We start from the raw sequence: 19,280 nt of genomic DNA, 5'->3' as shown, positions 1-19,280 counted from the left end.
AAAGTTAAAGCAGTATAAAGTGCAAATAGGTCTGTGCCGATTCGATGTGCGACGTGACTATCCAAGGGAGACAGTTCATGGGGTTAGCACTCAGCAGGACCGGTTCAGAGCCACTATAGCTCTGGGAATGAAGCTGTTCCTAAGTCTGGAGGTGCGGGCATAGAAGGCCTTGTAACGTCTGCCGGATGGTAGAAGTTCGAACAGATTATTGCAAGGGTGTGAGGAGTCTTTATGAATGCTGATAGCCTTCCTGAGGCACCGTGTTTGCTGGGATATTTAATATTATAACCATGCATTCAATGCTCTCAAAGAATTCAGCTCGTGTAATGCTTATTTGGCCATCTGATGTTTGGTCAGTCGAAGAACAGTACCAAGAGGTGAGAAATGGTGTTGCCATACCCAAGGGAGATAGATTAGTGAGGTTAAAATCACCATTGAGAAGTTTAAAAAAAAGATAAAGATGAAATGGGAAAAAGCAGCCGTGGTCAATGAGAATGGGACAATTGACAAACCGCAAATCAATCCAGAGTGTTACAGAATTGTAGGCTCAAGTGCAAGTTCTAGGTGAACGTACTATCAAACGAAGAGGAAGAGTTTAGGTTGGATATATTAGGTTGTTGGATATATTAGGTGTTAAATTAATCAGGTGGGGACCAGAGCTCCCAATAAATTGGATGATGACAAAATGTAAGAACACATTTTGTGTTCAAAACCATCCAAAAGCCACAAAAACAAGCTAGTGAGAAGATCTGGCAGAATGTGCACTGTACAGTGCTATTAATTTCCATTAACATTCATCATCACAGGAAATATTGAAAAGGGATTTCTCCCAAAAATAAAATCTTAAATAACACATCTGCATCTGATCATTCAAAAGATTTCACCAGTTAATTTTACCCCATTTTATCCGTTAAATCCTCTTAAGTAACCAGCAATTTGCTGCCGTTTTTTCTTCTTTATTTTAACATTTATACGAGGATCTAAATTGGATCACAATCCTTGAAATCTCTTGTAGTTGTCACTCATACTTCTATAAAGTGTAAAATAATTTCTTAAAGCACCAGACTTACGTTGGGAGTAGAGCAGGATTTGTATCTCCAGCAATGCACAGGTGAAGAGTTGGAGAATATTTTCCAGGCCCAAGAGTTCAAACATTTCATGAATTGGAAAGTCAAATAGTGGTAACTCATTGGTGCCTGGCCTTTGGCAAATAATTGGGCCATAAACACCCAGAAATTTTAAAGATCTTCCTGCTGGCGGCAGCGGCACTTCATAGAGGATATTGTAAACATAACTTTCCAGTGGCAGCGGAGGTGGTTTAGGAGAAGTCACAGCTTGATGGAGTTGCTCAAGAACCTTCTTACAGGCGTGCATGAAAGGAAGGGGTGCAATCAAGCAAATGCATTTTGAGACATACAGCGTATCCTTGCTAATGTCGTAGGAGTTAAAACGCTGTAGCTTTGTCACTCCGGTAGATAAGTCGCTGCAATTGTCAGAGATATTCTCAGAGGAGTTTATGCAGATTGTAGATGAGGTATGAAGGATGTCGTATTGATCTGCATTATGCATGTGATACAGTGTTTGCATTGCACTGCAGATTTGTTTACTTGCCACCTCTTCATAAAAGGTGAGGGCAAATCCATAAGTGCGAGAACCATCTTCACGTGTGATGATAAACGAATGGAACTGTGGACCTCGGTTATCAGATTGCGTTTTAAAGGATAGGCCTTTGGGCATGCAGAGCTTGAACAAAAAAGACAAATATTAGAGTTATATTCACTTTAATGGGAACACATTACTTTAAACCGAAGGCTTTCAAATTAGGTTCCACAGATTTCTAATTAAATTGATTCGCATTAAATCTTTCCCCTCTCACCTTAAACCCATATCCCCTAGTTCTTGATTCTCCCACTCTGGATCAAAGACCCTGTGCATCTACCCTATCTATTGTCCTCATGGTCTTATACATCGTTATTAGATCACCCCTCGTCCTCCTGCGCTCAAAGGAATAAAGTCCTAGCCTGCCCAATCTCTCCCTATAGCTCAGGCCACCAAGTCCTGACAACATCTTTGTAAATGCAAGTGGGAAATTGTGTTTATGAATTTGAGTTCTTTGAAAAGGTACCAAAAAGGGTGATGGAGGCAATTGTCCATATGGACTTCAGCAAGGCCTTTGATAAGGTTTTGCATGGTAGGCTGCTCTGGATATCTAGATTCCATCGGATCCAGAGAGAACTAGCTACGGATACTGAACTGGCTTCATGGAAAGAAGCGGAGGGGTGGTGGTGGAAGGCTGTTTTACAGACTGGAGGCCTGTGACTAGTGGTGTGATTCGGGGATCAGTGCTGGGCACATGGCAGTTCCTGGTTTATATCAACAATTTGGATGAGAATGTACTAGCCGTGATTAATAAGTTTGCAGATAGCAGTAAAGTGGGTTTGTAAAGTGCAATTGGTTATCAAAAATTACAGCAGGATCTTGATCGGCTGGGCAACCAAAGTGAGGAATGGCTAATGGACTTTAATGCAGATAAGTGGAGGTGTTGTGTTTTGGGAAGTCAAACCTGGACAGGACGTGCACTGTGAATGGTCGGACCCTGGGGGACTGTCAGAGAGCACAGTGATCAAGAAATATAGATACATAGATCCCTGAAAGTGTCATCACAGGTGGATAGGGTGGTAAAGACTTTGGTAAATTAGGACGTTATGTTACAGTTGCACAAGACATTCTTGAGGCCACATTTGGATAACTGTATTCAGTTTTGATCAACCTACAATAGGAAGTATGTCATTAAGCTAGAAAGAGCTTAAGCTGTTATGTTGTTAAGCTACAAAGAGTTCTGAAAGACAAACACCATTCATTTGCATTGACAACAAAATATAGACAATTAGTATTTCAAACACTTTCCAAAATTAAATTTCCATCAACAAGATATTAGCCATTGCTCAATCAAAATTATTGCTGGTAAAAACAGTTCTAAGGGAACAAAATTTTATTTTATAAAAAAAAGTATTAACAACAGAAAATTAAAAATTGAGGTTAAAATGGTTTTGAATTAAGTTGCTTAAATTCGAATTACCCATTTTCCTTCTTGTTCTAGCACAATTGCCCCAAGCTGTTCCATTCAACATAGGTCAAATTGCAGGACATTGCTGATACAATGACAATGTTTAAAAGGTGTTTGAACAGGGACTTGCATAGGAAAGACATTGGGGGAGATGGGCCAAATGGGACTGGCGTAGATAGGCATAAACAAGGTGCGCCGAAGAAACAATTTCTGTGCTTGAACACTTGATGACATTTCAAAGAGAGAAAACTGAACCAATAGGAGCTGATTCAGTACTGAACCTGCATTGTCCACATCTTAGAAGTGCAATAGAAAAACAAAAACAAAAAAAGCAAAAAAAAAATCCTCAAGTGAGGACAAATTATTATTTTTGTTCTGCCTTACGGGCCTGTCCCACTTAGGCGACTTTTCGGGCGACTGCAGGAGACTATGCAGTCGCCACGTGGTCGCCACATGTTTGCGAGTGGTCGCCGGGGAGTCACCTTTATGGTCGTGAGAAGTTCCCGCATTCTGGGAACTATTTGCGGCCTTATTATGATCGCCATGAATTTTTCTACATGTTGAACAGTGGTGACTAGAATGAAGCCGCCATGGAGAGTGGCAAGAATTCTCGAGCCGTAGGTGGGTCGCCAGGAGGTCCTGATGGGTTGCCAGGAGGTCGAAGGCTGTAGTAGGCTGTAGCCGGTGCTGACCGGTGAATCTCATTGGGAAAAAAAAGGTAAGCAGTAGTTTCCAGAACCTAGGATAACCGACCGGTAATGTTAAATATCTGCCGAGCTTCACAGCTATGTATCTCTGGCTTCGTAAAAGTTGTCTACACTCCTTCTTCCCTCCCCCCTCTTTTAAAGGACTTACTGTACACTGTGCTTTAGCCATCTTTGTACAGCGCCAACCTTCCTGTTCATCGCAGTGTGTTTCGGTTTCACCTTGGCTTTGCACCATGTGAATTTTTTAGACAGCGCTCCCCCTGCTTGCAGAGAGTGAGTGAGAGTGTGAGTGTCTCTCTCCTCTCTCTCTCTGACAGTCGCTGCTCCAGTTGCCGGTTTTCGAGGCGACTGCCAGCAACTTGACAGTCGCTGGCAGTCCGCTGAAAAATCGCCAAAGTGGGACAGGCCAATAAGGAACCCTTTTGCAAGCCAATTTCTGTCATCCACCTCCTTCAGCCAGACCTACATTCAAAGTCAATCGGTATTTCATTATATAAACAGAAGGAGAGCGAATTAAACTTTGAAGAAGAAAAACGCTTGGATTTACTTTTATAACATATTATCCCCTACAGATTCCTCACATTTTCGCTTCTAATGCCACTCCTTTCCAGCGGGATCTCCAAAGCTTGGCTCAGGAAAGTTGACTGGCCCACTGTTCAGTGGTGTCATCATCCACCATTAGTTTACAAAAATGAATAGAATTACAGAGCAGCAAGTCTAACTTCAGTAATCGAGGTGATTAATGGAAAAAATAATTAGAAATGTTACAAATGTGCTTTTTAAAATTGACATGATTTGCTGAGGGCATCTATTAGTCATGCCCCTTTATCTGATAACAATAAATTTAAATTCACACTTGAACTGGGACTAAATTTAACGTGTTAATCCATATGTCAAAAATAATTGTGTCGGAAGGAACGGCAGATGCTGGTTTAAACCGAAGATAGACATAAAAAGCTGGAGGGTCAGACAGCATCTCTTGAGAAAAGGAATAGGTGCCGTTTTGGGTTGAGATCCTTCTTCAGACTGAGAGTCAGGGGATACACAAACAAGAGGTATAGACGGTGATGTAGAGAAATATAGAACAAATGATTGAAAGATATTCAAAAAAAGTAACAATAATACAGGAAACGGGTGATTGTTGGCTGTTGACCAGGTGAACACAGGTGAAATTAATTCATCTAATCTGTCCCCTCAGTTCCATTTCAACTGCTAATCACAATAACAGTTGATGTAGTTTTCAGCCCTGCTCTTGAGGTAAACTGACGTACAAGATGTGTCAATTTCCAATTTTGCTACATTTTCATTCATGGTAGCATCAGCTTTCTGCTCAAGCTTTCACGTGATACAGCCAAATCTGAAATTCACCACATGAACTAGTTCTGCAATTGCCACCCAGGATTCTGGAGGAAAAAACAAGTGGATCTATTCATTTTCTGGAAAAAGAAAGTCTTTGTTTGTTTGGATATTGACCAGTTTCACAGAACATGTCAGGCATACTAACCATCCCAACAGCATCCTGGTCAAAAGGGTTCCATTCCACATTTTCGGGATAGTGAGCCAACACTTTAGATTTAAAAGTTCGGCGCAATGGGCTCTGCTCATAGTTTTCACCTGAAACAAAATAAAACATACATATATTGTTTAAAAAGTTTTTCCATCCTAGAAATTAACACCACATCACAGCAGTGACCAAAATCCAAGGATAAACGGAATGAATCAAAATAAGGTTATCCTACAAAAATAAAAGCAGAATTCAGGAAATGCTGGTCATAAAAAGTGATTGAGAAAGCACAAAAACATTGCATATCAGACAATGTAAATTATTAAGGCCAAAATTGATAAGGCCGTACATCGTTTTTTTCTGAGGAAAATGGTTTGGATCTTGCATAGCAGTAAAAAAAAAAGTTTTCATCCTTATTTGAATTATTTTAAGTAGGGAAAAATGTATCAAAAGATCATAACACAACTGTGTTTAATGAATTTTTTCGTAAATATGAATATGCTTCTCATCAGAAAACAGATCGGAATATGAATTAGGATCTCTTTTGAAAAACTATTCTTCAAAAATTCAAATAGGTTAACAAATGAATAATAATACAAAGATTTTTTTTAAATATTTCAATTGGGAGGGAAATTCTTACTTTTAGTCATTATTGTATTGCACATGAGTAAAGGAGAAGTTACAAGCAGTACTATAATCTGTTAGATTTTGTTTGTCAGATACAGTACAGAAAGCTTGCTGTGCTTTTATGCATAAGATAGAGAAAACACACACACAGAGGCCATGTCCTTCCAGAAGAGTAAGATGCTTAATGAAAACACCACAGAATTAGAAAAAAAAAGCTGCACCCAAAGCTGTATCCAGGCAAGAAGCCCAGAATACAATCCCGTCACCTGCTAAGCATCATAGCTGTGAAAAGAAGGAACTGGAAAGTTAAAAGATCAAAAGGTCACTAGAGTCACAAGGATGACATAGGACCATCAGAAGGAATTTTACCTTCATCTGCACTTGAACTGACACGCCCAGCACCATCTCTGCCTTTAGAAGCCTGTAAGAACTGGCATAAGGCTAAATAACAAATAAAATAACAATTAATTACAAACTGATTTCTTCTTGGTACATATCAAGAGAAAATAAATTAATACATAAATATTAATTGACGTTATCCGGCCAGTAAAAAAAGAGCATGGATAATGAAAAAAAAATCAGAAAAATGCTGTGATAACCTATATTTATATTTTTGTTATCCAGTTAATCTCAATTGCAGGACAGCAGTTTACAACAAACCCACAGTTTTTAAATCATTTTAGTGGATGGAATAAAAAGAACTTCAGAATCAAATCATGGAATCCAAAGAGAAGAATGTATTTTTAACTCTTAAAATCAAAATCAACATTAAAAATATTGGATCAAATTAATTATCTTAGTATCTGATCACCAAACTTAGTAATTTGTTCAACAAAATGGCAAACAAAATTATTCTATCACAAGATGTGCACAGATGATAAAAACAAAAATACGGAGGGAAAAAATTCCAAAGATTATCTAAGATTATTATGTTATGAGTTATTTCTTCCTAAATTAAAAAAAAAATTAAAAAATCAGATGTTGAATACAAAGCTTCGTAAAACAAATACTTCACAATATAAAACTAATGGATAGACATCAGACAGATTCTGGCACTACTAAAAGTTAGTACTCTAGAAAAATAAGGAAAGAAAAATTAAAAAATTAAAAAAGCAACAAAATCTTAAATTGGGAGATATTTATCTCCACCCATGATGCAACTATTTTAGGAATAAATTAATGGCACAAAGACTATAATTTCCTCACTCGTCTCCTTTCCCTATCATAACATTTAACTTCTGCTGACTCATAATTTGAATCAATTCAATACAACTGTCTTTGAGTAGATTTACAGTGCTCCTAATTGCAGGGCTGCCAACAGTGGGTGAGAGTTGGGAGTGAGAAATTGTGAGAGGCCAAGCCCAAGGTAGCATAGCGACCGAGGTGGGGGGGGGGGAGAGGGTGTTGGAGAGGGGTGTCCCCCCTCCCATTGGTACAGAGCTTTTGCATTTTTCAGCTTGAAATTGTGCAATCTGGTGCATACTGTAGCGAGTCTTATAACTTACACTTGAATGCAATATTTATGCTTTAAATTGGATTAGCTATGAATAAGGTTGGGCTAAATTACATTCCTAATTATATTCCACAGTAGAGCTAGGCTCTGAAAAACAGGTGCAGCACATGAATGATCTTAGTGTATTCATGTATGGAAATCAGATAATCAAACACTTGGCCCATGTTGACCAACCTGGGTCTCACTGCACACCTAGTACTACTCCTGACCCTGACTCCGGTTGCATACCTTCTCTCATTCCTGACCCTGAGCCCAGCCTTACACCTGGCCCCCCTATTTTACCCTGATCATAACTGCATACCTGCTTAAGTTCCTAGTGCTGAACACTTCCATTATCCCAACTTTGACTGTATACCTAGTACGATTCCAGACCTTGACTCTGGATGCACACTTGGCCTTGCTCCTAGCCCCTCTGCACTGACAATATATCTGGTCCACATATAAAGCATACTCACTCAGCCGTATACGTATTCTGTTACCATTTCTTCATTTTTCCTAACAAACTGTCCTGAAGTCATTTTCACCTCCAATATTTTCAGTATTTTGCTGTTTTCCTCTCAACTGGGACTTTTCCAAAATGCAAAATCCAATAACTATATATTTAAGCAATATTATTCTATTAAATGTGATCTTGAGAGTACATAATACTTTCTGTGATATTCATAACACAACAATGATTAAAAAAAAGACCCTTGTTTTGATTGCACCTACCAACATGCATACTCGCCCACATCCTGTGGCTTCCACATAGACACAGGACACTGGTCTTTAAGGGAACGTATTTTCTCTCTCTCTCTCGTTACTCACTTTACCCATAATATTTTTTCAAATTTTATATTACGGAGCTTTTAGTACAATCCCTTCAAGTGATCTCTCCCTTCTTATTTCTCAATTCCACTCATTTACTCTCACTGGATGATTCCCGAGGAATATCTTCTCCTAGTACGACAGCAACATTCTCCCAAATCAAAAAACACAACAGCCTTCCTCTCTTAGCTCCACCTTTATACCATCTGTAGCAGTTGTACCCTGGAACACTGAACAGCCAGCCCTGTCTATTCCTCACCAATGTTTCTGTAAAAACTATTATATCCAACTTCTATATTCCAATCCATTCCCCCAAGTCAGCTGCCTTGTTTGTCAGGCCTCTTGCATTGAAATTAATACAGTTTAAACCACAAGTCTTTGATTGCTCATAGCATTCACAGCACAAAAATAGACCGTCCAGAAAAGATGATCCATGTTGGGGTTTATGCTCCAGACGAGCCTCCTCATACAGTCAACTTCACTTCTCCTTCATTTATCTGGTCGTTTCCACACTAGGACATCTGATACCAAGTTCAACAAGTCACTCAATACCTCAGTGAAGCAGATTCAGCCAAATTACTTCTGGAATTCATTTGCGATAATCTTCTATTTAAATCTCTGATGACAGGTCACCAACCTTAAAATCTTTCCCTCTTCACAAATGCTGCCTGATCTGATGAATATTTGCAGCATTCGCTCCTTTTCATTTTGAATTTAAGCCTTCCAGTTTAGGTCTCACCTGCATGTGCATGCATCAGTTTAGAAATTAGATCACATAGCACTTACTTATTTTAGTGCCACGCATTTGAAAATGTACTCACCATGGAGTAAAATGTGATAATGACCATTTACTGGATTTAGCAGCTGAAGTGATATTTGCATCAGATGTGCATCAAATGACGTCATTCTCCTTGAAGCATTACCAGGGAAATTAGTCCACAATCCCAAGAATGACTGTTGTTGAACACTAAATAAACTAAACTTCTCTTAAAGGCTCACTGAGCACCCAAGAAAAATAAAGTGATCTGTCTCAATGATTACCGGCCAGCACCTCTAACATCAACCATAATTAAATGCTTTGAAAGACTGGTAATAAAGATATCAGCACCAGTCTTCCAGATAATCTCATCCCTTTGCAAAATGTACACAGGAAAAATGGGTCTATGGTGGAGGCCATCTCTCATGTGCTACATTTAGTTCTCGATCACCTTGACCTCGACCCCCCCATGTTCTCTAAAGGACCTACCGTACACTGTGCAGCTGTTTTTCACCTTCTTCATCGCGGGTGTTAAATTCAGACAGCGCCTCCCCGCTATCCCTGGCCCTCGCCTTTACGATGTGTTTGTGTGTGTGCGGTCGGTCGACCCAGTTCCCGATTTCATCGGTGATGGTTGATCCAGCTCAAGGTTTTCCAGACGAGTGTCCTCGAGGTTGAAGGTTGAAGACACTCTTCTGAACTGGCAGATTAGGTTGCCACAGTGGGACAGCCCCTTAACTGTTAACTCAACCTCAGTTAATCCGTTCTTGCATTTAATATACTTCCACTACTTCAGATTGAACTACAATCTTTCACACTTCTGCTGTTTTGCTCTCAGTGTTGTATTTATCATTATGCTGTGTCTGCCCGCTAGTCTATGTCCACGGTTTACTGCCCTCAAGAAAGGGTAACTAATCCCCATTGCATAAAAGATGTGAGGTATATTGCGCGCGGGAGGGTTAAGAATTGACCTGCTGTCTGCCGCTGAGCTGTCAGCCCTCATTGTGTATATGACAATAAACTAATCCGAATCTGAATGTAGTAGAGATACGACAGAACAAGGAGTTTGTTAATGTTAATGTCAGATAGGGCAGAATTCTATAGCGGCAACTTGGTGTCCCTAAAGAAATACAAACCATGATTAAAACCATGACAAACCGCCATTTGACACTTACTGCCACTATCTATATACAACCTGACACCTGTCAGAATTCTCAGTTATTAGCTTTGCAAAAAAAAAAAACCCAAAAATGGCATTATAGCTCTTTTCATATGTGGGGTTCAAATATTATTCATAATTTTCTTATATTTTGCATTATTTTATGCCAATCAGTGGAAAACTGAAATTAATATCGTACGAAGGAGGAAGTAGCATAAAAAGACATGGGATTGAAGCACATTCTGCTTGTGAAGCATTGCCAAACACTGAGATCACTTTTCACAATGCTATTATGTATTTACAGAGATAGACTGTAGAATGCTTCAAACTGTCTTGTCAGATATCAATAATCCTGTGAAGTAATGTGAAAAATATGAATAAAGGATACAAAGTGATCAGAAATCACTTTATACAGATACAGTAGATGAGGTTGGAGGAGATCTCATATTTCTTTGCATATCTTTCATTCATTGTTCTATATCTTTCTACATCATCATCTATATCTCTAATTTCCCTTACCCGTGACTTTCAGTCTGAAGAAGGGTCTCGACTCGAAACTTCACCCATTCCTCCTCTCCAGAGATGTTGACTGACCCGCTGAGTTACTCCAGCTTTTTGTGTCAATCTTCAGTTTAAACCAGCATCTCCAGTTACTTCCGACACATTTTGTTTCCACCCCAATAAGCTTCTAAACAATGACTAATCTGATTATTTCTTTTGGTGTTGTTCCAGGGAGATTTTTTAAACAAAATTGGCTTTCTTAAACTACAATTTTTTTTACAATGCCTTCAAAAGGGAAGGGACTTGAACTTTATTTCACCTTCCATCACAGTGAGGAATATGTAGGAGTCACTGTGGTGGATGTTAAAATGTGTTTTGGATGATCTGTTGCTATTTATTTGTATGACTGATTTGGCAAATAAAATTCCTCGTATGTTGCAAAACATACTTGGCAAATAAAGTACTATTCTGATTCCGATTCTGAAATGTACTAAATTAGACGCAAGTTGCTTGGGATACCCTATACATCTTCCCACAATTTTGTGCCAAAAGTATCAATAAAAGTAACATGACTCTTTCAGTGTAGCACACATTTATTGGTGAAGCATTATATTTATAGGGTATTGTGTGCAGTTTTGGTCCACTAATTTGAGGAAGGACTATTCTTGCTATTGCTAATTCCGGGATGGCGGGACTGTCATATGCCGAGAGAATGGAGCGGCTGGGCTTGTATACTCTGGAGTTTAGAAGGATGAGAGGGATTCTTATTGAAACATATAAGATTATTAAGTGTTTGGACACGCTATGGCCAGGAAACATGTTCCCGATGTTGGGGGAGTCCAGACTCAGGGGCCACAGTTTAAGAATAAGGGATATGCCATTTAGAACAGAGACGAGGAAATACTTTTTCTCACAGAGAGTTGCGAGTCTTTGGAATTCTCTGCCTCAGAGGGTGGTGGAGGCCGGTTCTCTGGATACTTTCAAGAAAGAGCTAGATAGGGCTCTTAAAGATAGCAGAGTCAGGGGATATGGGGAGAAGGCAGAAACGGGATACTGATTGGGGATGATCAGCCATGATCACATTGAATGGCGGTGCTGGCTCAAAGGGCCGAATGGCCTACTCCTGCACCTATTGTCACTCAAATGGGTAAGCAACAAAACAAACATATCAAAAAGAGCATTTTATTTTCAATCGGCATAAAAGTAGAAATTCTGCAAGGATCTCTTAATTACAATTGAAAACAAAGTTGAATTAACATTGGAACTGCTCTCCCACTCAGTCAAGAAATTATGTCATTCAACCCACAGGCAGTCTTAGTTTTATATTTAGTACGTCTCCTGCCATATCACATTGACCCAAATCTGCTGAACTCAAAGCTGAACTGTAGCTTGGCCTGATTCAAAAGATAACTTGGCAACCCAATTGTGTAGAAATGCACACTATTAGATTAGAATTCAAAAACTACACTGAATAACAAGTACACTGAAAAACTGCAAAGAGAAAACAGGTTTAGTCAGGTTAGGACAACAATTAATTTCCGCATTTTCCCAGCAGTGTTGTTTTCATGATATTACATTCGCAAAACTTACATACGCTAAACCAGCCTTGCCTCAGATTATTGAACAGTCAGTTATAAAAAATGCATTACTCATGGCTGTTCTCCTAAATCAGAATATAGCAAATCCTCAATATGACAGACCAGGGGGGAGGGAGGTGGTGGGGAAGAGGGGAGAAAAATGGTGTCCGTTATTGCCGACCAAGTAAGGGATTACCAAGTAAGAGAGCATCATTGTATAAGTAGCAGAAACAAAGAACTTCAAATACACAAAAGGACATGAGGAGTAACTCTGCAGGTCAGGCAGAATCTCTAGAACATGGATAGTTGACATTTTGGGTCGGGACACTTCAGACACTTGGCCAGGTACTGAACCTGGAAACCAGGTGACTTGACGCCCTTGGCCTGGTGGCAGCCGGGAGAGTGGCACGGATCATGCGGTGTTAGTGGTCACAGCCCATGGGCGGCCGGAGTGTAGCGAGGGTCGATGGTGGTGACAGGCGTCGCCTGGAAGCAACCGAGGAAGTTGTGTGGGCTGGTGGTGGCGGCAGAAGGTCCGGACTGGAAGTAGCCGGGATGGCGGTGTGGGCAGGCATCAGTAACCCAGTGAAGGTCGGTAGCTCCAGCCTGGAAGCGGCGGTGAAGTTTGTCTGCTATAACCAAAAACCTTTATAAAGAGGTCCATAGTAACATGTGTTTGCTGTATACATTGAGAAACTATTGCAGGGATATGAAATACAAAGTGCAAATGAAACAATTATACCCATATTTTTTTTTTTTTATGTGAATATCAATAATTTGGGGGTAAATAATGTTTGTTCAATAAAATTGAGGTCACTCCGTGATCAAATAGTCATTTGAAGATTGATAACTGCCAAGTACCAGAACATCTGGAACAAATATCCTTTCATAAATCACCACTCCAAAACAAGTCACATTTCTCTAAAAATATAAAAATGCAACAAACTGGTACAAGCACTCGCTGTTAAACGTTGGCAATTTCCAACATGCTTTGTGCATATTTGTTCCACCACATCAAATTACAAACTGAATTCCAATGACACGAGCATTCTGCATATTTGCAAAGAGCCGCCCCAGCCTCCAGTTCAAATACAGACAAGAATACACACCTGTAGACACATGAAGCTGCAGATGCTGGAATCTTAAGCATAAACAAAATTTTGGAGGGACTGAATGGTGCAGGTGGGGGATCATTCTTCAGGCTGAATGGTGAATGGGGTCGGGGCGGGGGGGGGGGGGGGGGGGGGGGGGGGGGGGATGGGGGGGAGAGAAAGCTGGAAAAAGAGGATATGGGGGGGCAAGTTAAAGCCTAGCAAGTGAAGGGGAGGATACAGACAAGGTAAATGATTGGCAGATGGGTGGAGTAAGCTATGAAGGCTAGAGGTTGAAAGAAGACAAAAGTTTTGTCAGATAAGGAATGAAGAGGAAGAGTAAAAATGAAAAGCCAGAGGGAGGGGAAAGTGGGAGATAAAATGATATATGGGATTCAGGGGTGGATGAGATAGGAGCAGGGTGGCTTGGGTGGGGGATAATTGTGTGAGAAACAGGTGCTCACTAAGGTGCGGCTGGGTTGATTTTATTTGAAATTGGAGAATTCAATGTTCATATCACTGATCTGGAGTTCCTCTTCCCATTCCAAGCTTTGTGTCGAGGGCACCTCTGTTGCCAGAGAGGCCAGATGCAAACTGGAGGACCAGCAACTCGTATTCCACTTGGGTAGCTTCCAACCTAATGGTATTTCAAGTAACACCCCACTCTGCCAACCCCAACCTCAGTACACACACACATTTACATTTCACTCCTCTTCTTTCCGTTTTTGACACCCTTTCATATCCTTTTCGCCTTTAGCCTTTGTCGGTTACTTCACCCACCTGCCAGTTCCTTCCCCCACAACGCCACCGCTCAATTGCATCCACTTGTCAGGCTTTGCCTCTCCCACACCACCAGCCCCTCTCTTTCCATCTTTACGGCCTCTACTCCAATTATTCTGAAGAAGGGTTCCAACCTGAAAGAATGTCTGTCCATTTCCTCTACAGGTATTGCCTGACCCATTGAGTTGCTTTTTTCCCCCACTCCATTCTGACAACGAAAATATTGGATGGAAGAGAATAAGAGAGGCTAATAAGGGAGGAGTTGTCATTTCTTTGTAAGTTCATCTAAATCGTAGTCACATTCCAGAGAAAAGCTCAGTTTCATCGGGGAGACTGAGATTGTCAGGGTGCCAGGTATTTGGAACTTCATAAGTTAAGAAAGAAGACTCACAGTATTGGCTCCTATACAACACCTAAATAAAGCACTAAGGCAAGAATAAGGAGAGGATAACTATAATACAAATCAAGAGACGGGCAGCTGTGGACAATAAGGAATGGGTAAGTGGAACAGAAATTCAAGCGATCGATAATTCTATAGTTAACAAGCCATTGAAGTATTAGTTGCCAAATGAGTGCCAGCCAAAGGGACACCATGAGGAACAAAAAAGAATTAGGTGGTTTGTCTCGCTGCACCAAAAGGCACAGGTAGATATAGACAGCGAGGACCTACTGCAGGAATTAAAAAACAAATTTAAAATCAGCATCTCGGGAGTACTAATACCCAGGCTGCTGCCTAAACGGTGTTCAAACTGATCGAGACGTCAACAGATCAAGCAGAAGGACTGAAGAAGGGTCTCGACCCAAAACCACCCATTCCTTCTATCCAGAGATGCTGCCTGTCCTGCTGAGTTAATCCAGCATTTTGGGTCTATATTCGGTGTAAACCAGTATCTGCAGTTCCTTCCTAAACAGTTCAAGCAGATTCATTCATGGGTAAATGTGGGAAACGTACCAAAACAGTCATTGAAATAAACAAGGAAACTTTGTTGATGGGAACAATGTTTCAGCAGAAAGAATACACACGGAGGTTGGGAAAGGATTGAAAATAGCAAGAAGAAGACAAGGACATAAACCCCCCCCCCAAAAAACCCTCAAATATAATAAAATAATAAACAGGAAAAGCAAGGCCATGACTAAAAATGTTATATTATAGGAATACAAAAACTATGCACAAGAATAAAGTGAGTGGAAAAACAAAATGAAATGGCTTAAAATCTGCACAAATATATAAACTATCTTCATAACAAATGAGAACATGTTGTGCGGAACCAGATGTAACGTGAATTATTAAGATCTGGTTAAAGAACATTGCAGAGTAGAGAGGGAAAAGGTGGGAGGATGGGTAAGATTTGATTGGGATGGTTAGATTTATTTGGACCATCATGACAGTAAAATCTCCAATTTACCTCAGCCACTAGGAAAACGAAAACTGAACATGTTAATCTATCTTCTATGTATCTATTTATCTATCTATCTATCTATTAATATATAAAACTCTCGTGCCATCCGACCGACTGCCGTCCGGCGCCCTTCCTGCCTTTCGATTCGTTCCCGCCGTGCGATGTCACAATGCCCGATGCTCGCAGACGTCCAATCGGAATGGCCGATGCTCGCAGATGTCCAATCGGAATGGATCCATTTACATGTACGGCTGCCGGCTGCATTTCTTCCTTTGATTCCTTGCCACGCCGAATCCAGACGCACAATCGCCGAGATCTTTTCCATTTCGGTAGAGATTTCACTTTTCTTTCTAAGTATCCGCTCCTCATTACATTTCGTCGTGTTTAAGTACACGTTTAATCAAATCCTCCTCCTCCCCCCCCCCCCCCCCCCCCCCCCCCCCCCCCCCCCCCCCCCTTCCCCCTAGGGAAAACCCCCCCCCCCCCCCCCCCCCACCCCCCAATATTTCAAAAATAAACTGGCTTCTCACCCATAGAAGCAGCCATTTGGGTAGACATTTCACTTATCATTCCAACTATCCATGGACAACAGTTTATGTCCACATTTTTCATTAAATCCTTCTCCCCCTCCCCCCCCCCCACTCACTCATTTTGTCGCCTCCTGCTGGCCAGCGACCATAACGGCTGCTGGCACACGCATCTCGCCTCAAAGACGCCATTTAAAACCAGCCGCACTGCTCATTCCTGAGCCGCTTGAGTTTGAGGACCACGTCTCCCGTGGGGCCTATGGGTAGGGAACGGCTGCGTTGGGGGAGCAGACCCAACGGGTCTGCCCTTGGTCTAGTTATTATATAAAACTCTGTGGCTGCCGCCTGCCGTCCGGCTGCCGGCTGCCTTTCTGCCTTTTGATTCGTTCCATCGTGTGATGTCACAATGCCCAATACTCGCAGATGTCCATTCGGAATGGATCCATTTACATGGATGGCTGCTCCTTCCTATCAGCTTCCAACACACTTCAAAACAAAGTTGCAAGACAGGAACACTCTGAACTTTTCACTGCTGCAGCAGGCAGGGAAGGTGCAATTGGATTTTTTTTTAATCCACTGCTGAGGGAGGCAGGGGAGTGCTGGAATATTACATTTGGGAACGGCTTCAGTTCTGTTGGGAGGAGGCGGCTGCATGGTGGAATATTGGGTTGGGGGATCACACCATTGGGGGAACAGACCCAACGGGTCTGCACTTGGTCTAGTTATATATTAAAAGTCTGTGGCTGCCGCCTTCCGTCCAGCTGCCTTTCTGTCTTGATTCGTTGACGGCTGCTCCTTCCTATCAGCTTCCAACACACTTCAAAACAAAGTTGCAAGACAGAAACACTCTGAACCTTTCACCTCAATGGGATATCACAGCAAGTGCTTCAACAGGAGGGTGGGGGGGGGGGGGCAATTGGTATTGGAACTGATGCAGCAGGCAGGGTAGGTGCAATTGGACTTTTTTTTAAATCCACTGCTGAGGGAGGCAGGGGAGTGCTGGAATCTTACATTTGGGAACCGCTTCAGTTCCGTTGGAGGAGATGGCTGCATGGTGGAATATTGGGTTGGGGGATCACACCATTGGGGGAGCAGACCCAACGGGTCTGCACTTGGTCTAGTTATTATATAAAAGTCTGTGGCTGCCTCCTGCCGTCCGTCCGTCCGGCTGCCTTTCTTTCTTTTGATTCGTTTCCATCGTGTGATGTCACAATGCCCAATACACTCCTTCCTATCAGCTTCCAACACACTTCAAAACAAAGTTGCAAGACAGGAACACTGAACTTTTCACCTCAATGGGATATCACAGCAAGTGCTTCAACAGGAGGGGGAGGGCCAATTGGTATTGCAGTTGGAACTGCTGCAGCAGGCAGGGTAGGTGCAATTGGAATTTTTTTTCAATCCACTGCTGAGGGAGGCAGGGGAGTGCTGGAATCTTACATTTGTGAACGGGTTCAGTTCCGTTGGAGGAGACGGGTGCATGGTGGAATATTGGGTTGGGGGATCACACCATTGTGGGAGCAGACCCTCTGCACTTGGTCTAGTATATACCTAAAAGTCTGTTCTTGACCGGTTTTGGCTATCTGTGCTGCGATTTCCGAGAGAACGCCGCCACCTACGGCCGTCATTTTTGGCCACCTCGCTCAGAACCCCCCTCCGCCGCATGTGTGCCGAGGATTTTTCCAGTCGATGAATAATGACAGAGATATTAATGATTTTACAAAATTCCCCATTCTCTCTGCTGCCCCCGCTGGCGGCAGGGGGGGATGAACTATAAAACATAGAAACATAGAAACATAGAAATTAGGTGCAGGAGTAGGCCATTCGGCCCTTCGAGCCTGCACCGCCATTTAAAATGATCATGGCTGATCATCCAACTCAGGAAGTGGTGTGCCTCAATTAGTCTGCAAGCTGGAGGAAGGCAGAGGGTCACGTTTCTCTGAGCTGTGAATAACACTGAACACATGTCCACACAACTGTGAGTAAGTACCCTTAATGTGGTTTGAAAATGAAAATATGGTTAAAGTAAAAAAGCACTGCCTGCAAATGGTTGTTTGTGGGGGTTTGGTTTGAAATAAAAAGGCACTCTCTCCCCCCCCCCTCCCCTCCCCCCCCCCCTCTCCTCTCCCTCCCCCCTCTCTCTCTTCCCCCCACCTCTCCTCTTCCCCCCCACCTCTCCTCCAACTCCCCCCCCCCTCCCTCTCCCCCCTCTCTCTTCTCTTTCCCCCCCCTCTCCTCTTTCCCCCCCTCTCCTCCCCCCCCCTCCTCTCCCCCCATCTTCTCTCTCTCCCCCCCCCTCCCCATCCTCTCCCCCCCCACCGTCCCTCCCCTAGACCCCCGTCCCCTCCACACACCCCTACCCCCTTCCCTCCACCCTCCCCACCTCTCCCCTCACCTCTCCCCCCTCAACTCTCCCCCCCCTCACTCTCACCCTTTCTCTCTCCTCCCCTCCACCCCCACCTTTCCCCTCTCACCTACCCTCCCTCTTCTCCTCCTCGCCACCCCCTCTCCCTCTTGCCCCTCCCTCTGTGTCTCTGCCCCCTCTCTCTCTGCCCTCACTCTTTACCCCCCCCCCCTCCTCTCTAGATGAGACTGCAAGTTGGGGGCTATGCGTCAGTAGATAGGATGGTTTTGGGGTAAAAGGAGCAAATTAATAATATTAATATAATATCAAGGGGGGGTAATTAGCGCGAGTGCGGGGGGGAGAGATAGTTAGTGTGTGTGACGCTGCATGCCGCCTCCCCCCCCACAACCGCACGTTGGGGGAACAGACCCAACGGGTCTGCACTTGGTCTAGTATATTTTAAAAATATTGTGAGCTGGTCTGCCGGCCAACTCTTAGTGTATCTAATCTTTGAGTTAGTGGACTGGTCAACATTCAGGATTCTGCAGCCAACCTGAATGAGTACACCACTGCCATGACTGACTTCATCAGCATGTAAGTAGAGGAGTGTGTGCCGACAAAGCCAATCCGAGTGTTCCCCACTGAGAAACTATGGATGAACTGCAAGGTACATTCACAGGTGATGGTCAGGCCCACTGCAGACATGTCAAACAATCCGAGGGAAAGCAAGCTATGATCTTCGCAAAGCCATCAAGGATTCCAAGAGACAATGCAAAGACAAATTTGAGTCCCAGAATAATCATTCGGATGTGGCATGGTGCGAATACTATCACTGGCTGCAAAGTGACGCCAGGTAACATAGTGATAGTGCCCTCCCAGCCCGCCGCGCACTGCCAGCCGGTCTTCCAGCCCACCGATC

At 42.6% G+C, this 19,280-nt stretch overlaps 1 protein-coding gene across 8 annotated transcripts in view; it reads right to left on the bottom strand.

Moving 5' to 3' along the window:
• The window catches only part of dennd5a (DENN/MADD domain containing 5A), an 85,797-nt gene that overhangs the window by 49,875 nt on the left and 16,642 nt on the right, over window positions 1-19,280 (bottom strand). For 5 of the 8 annotated variants that reach the window (XM_055649474.1, XM_055649480.1, XM_055649475.1 and 2 more), the window contains exons 2-4: window positions 6,275-6,346; window positions 5,279-5,388; window positions 1,071-1,743 (exon numbers count right to left, since the gene is read on the bottom strand). In XM_055649474.1, coding sequence (XP_055505449.1) covers window positions 1,071-1,743; window positions 5,279-5,388; window positions 6,275-6,346 — 855 coding nt within the window. The remainder of the gene's footprint in view (window positions 1-1,070; window positions 1,744-5,278; window positions 5,389-6,274; window positions 6,347-19,280) is intronic. The other 3 variants (XM_055649477.1, XM_055649479.1, XM_055649483.1) reach the window with 1 other exon arrangement.

Source organism: Leucoraja erinacea, chromosome 18 (genome assembly GCF_028641065.1).
Source record: "Leucoraja erinacea ecotype New England chromosome 18, Leri_hhj_1, whole genome shotgun sequence".
Classification (NCBI taxonomy): domain Eukaryota; kingdom Metazoa; phylum Chordata; class Chondrichthyes; order Rajiformes; family Rajidae; genus Leucoraja; species Leucoraja erinaceus.
Note: the sequence above shows the minus strand (reverse complement) of the source record. Positions and strands in the feature narration are given on the sequence as shown.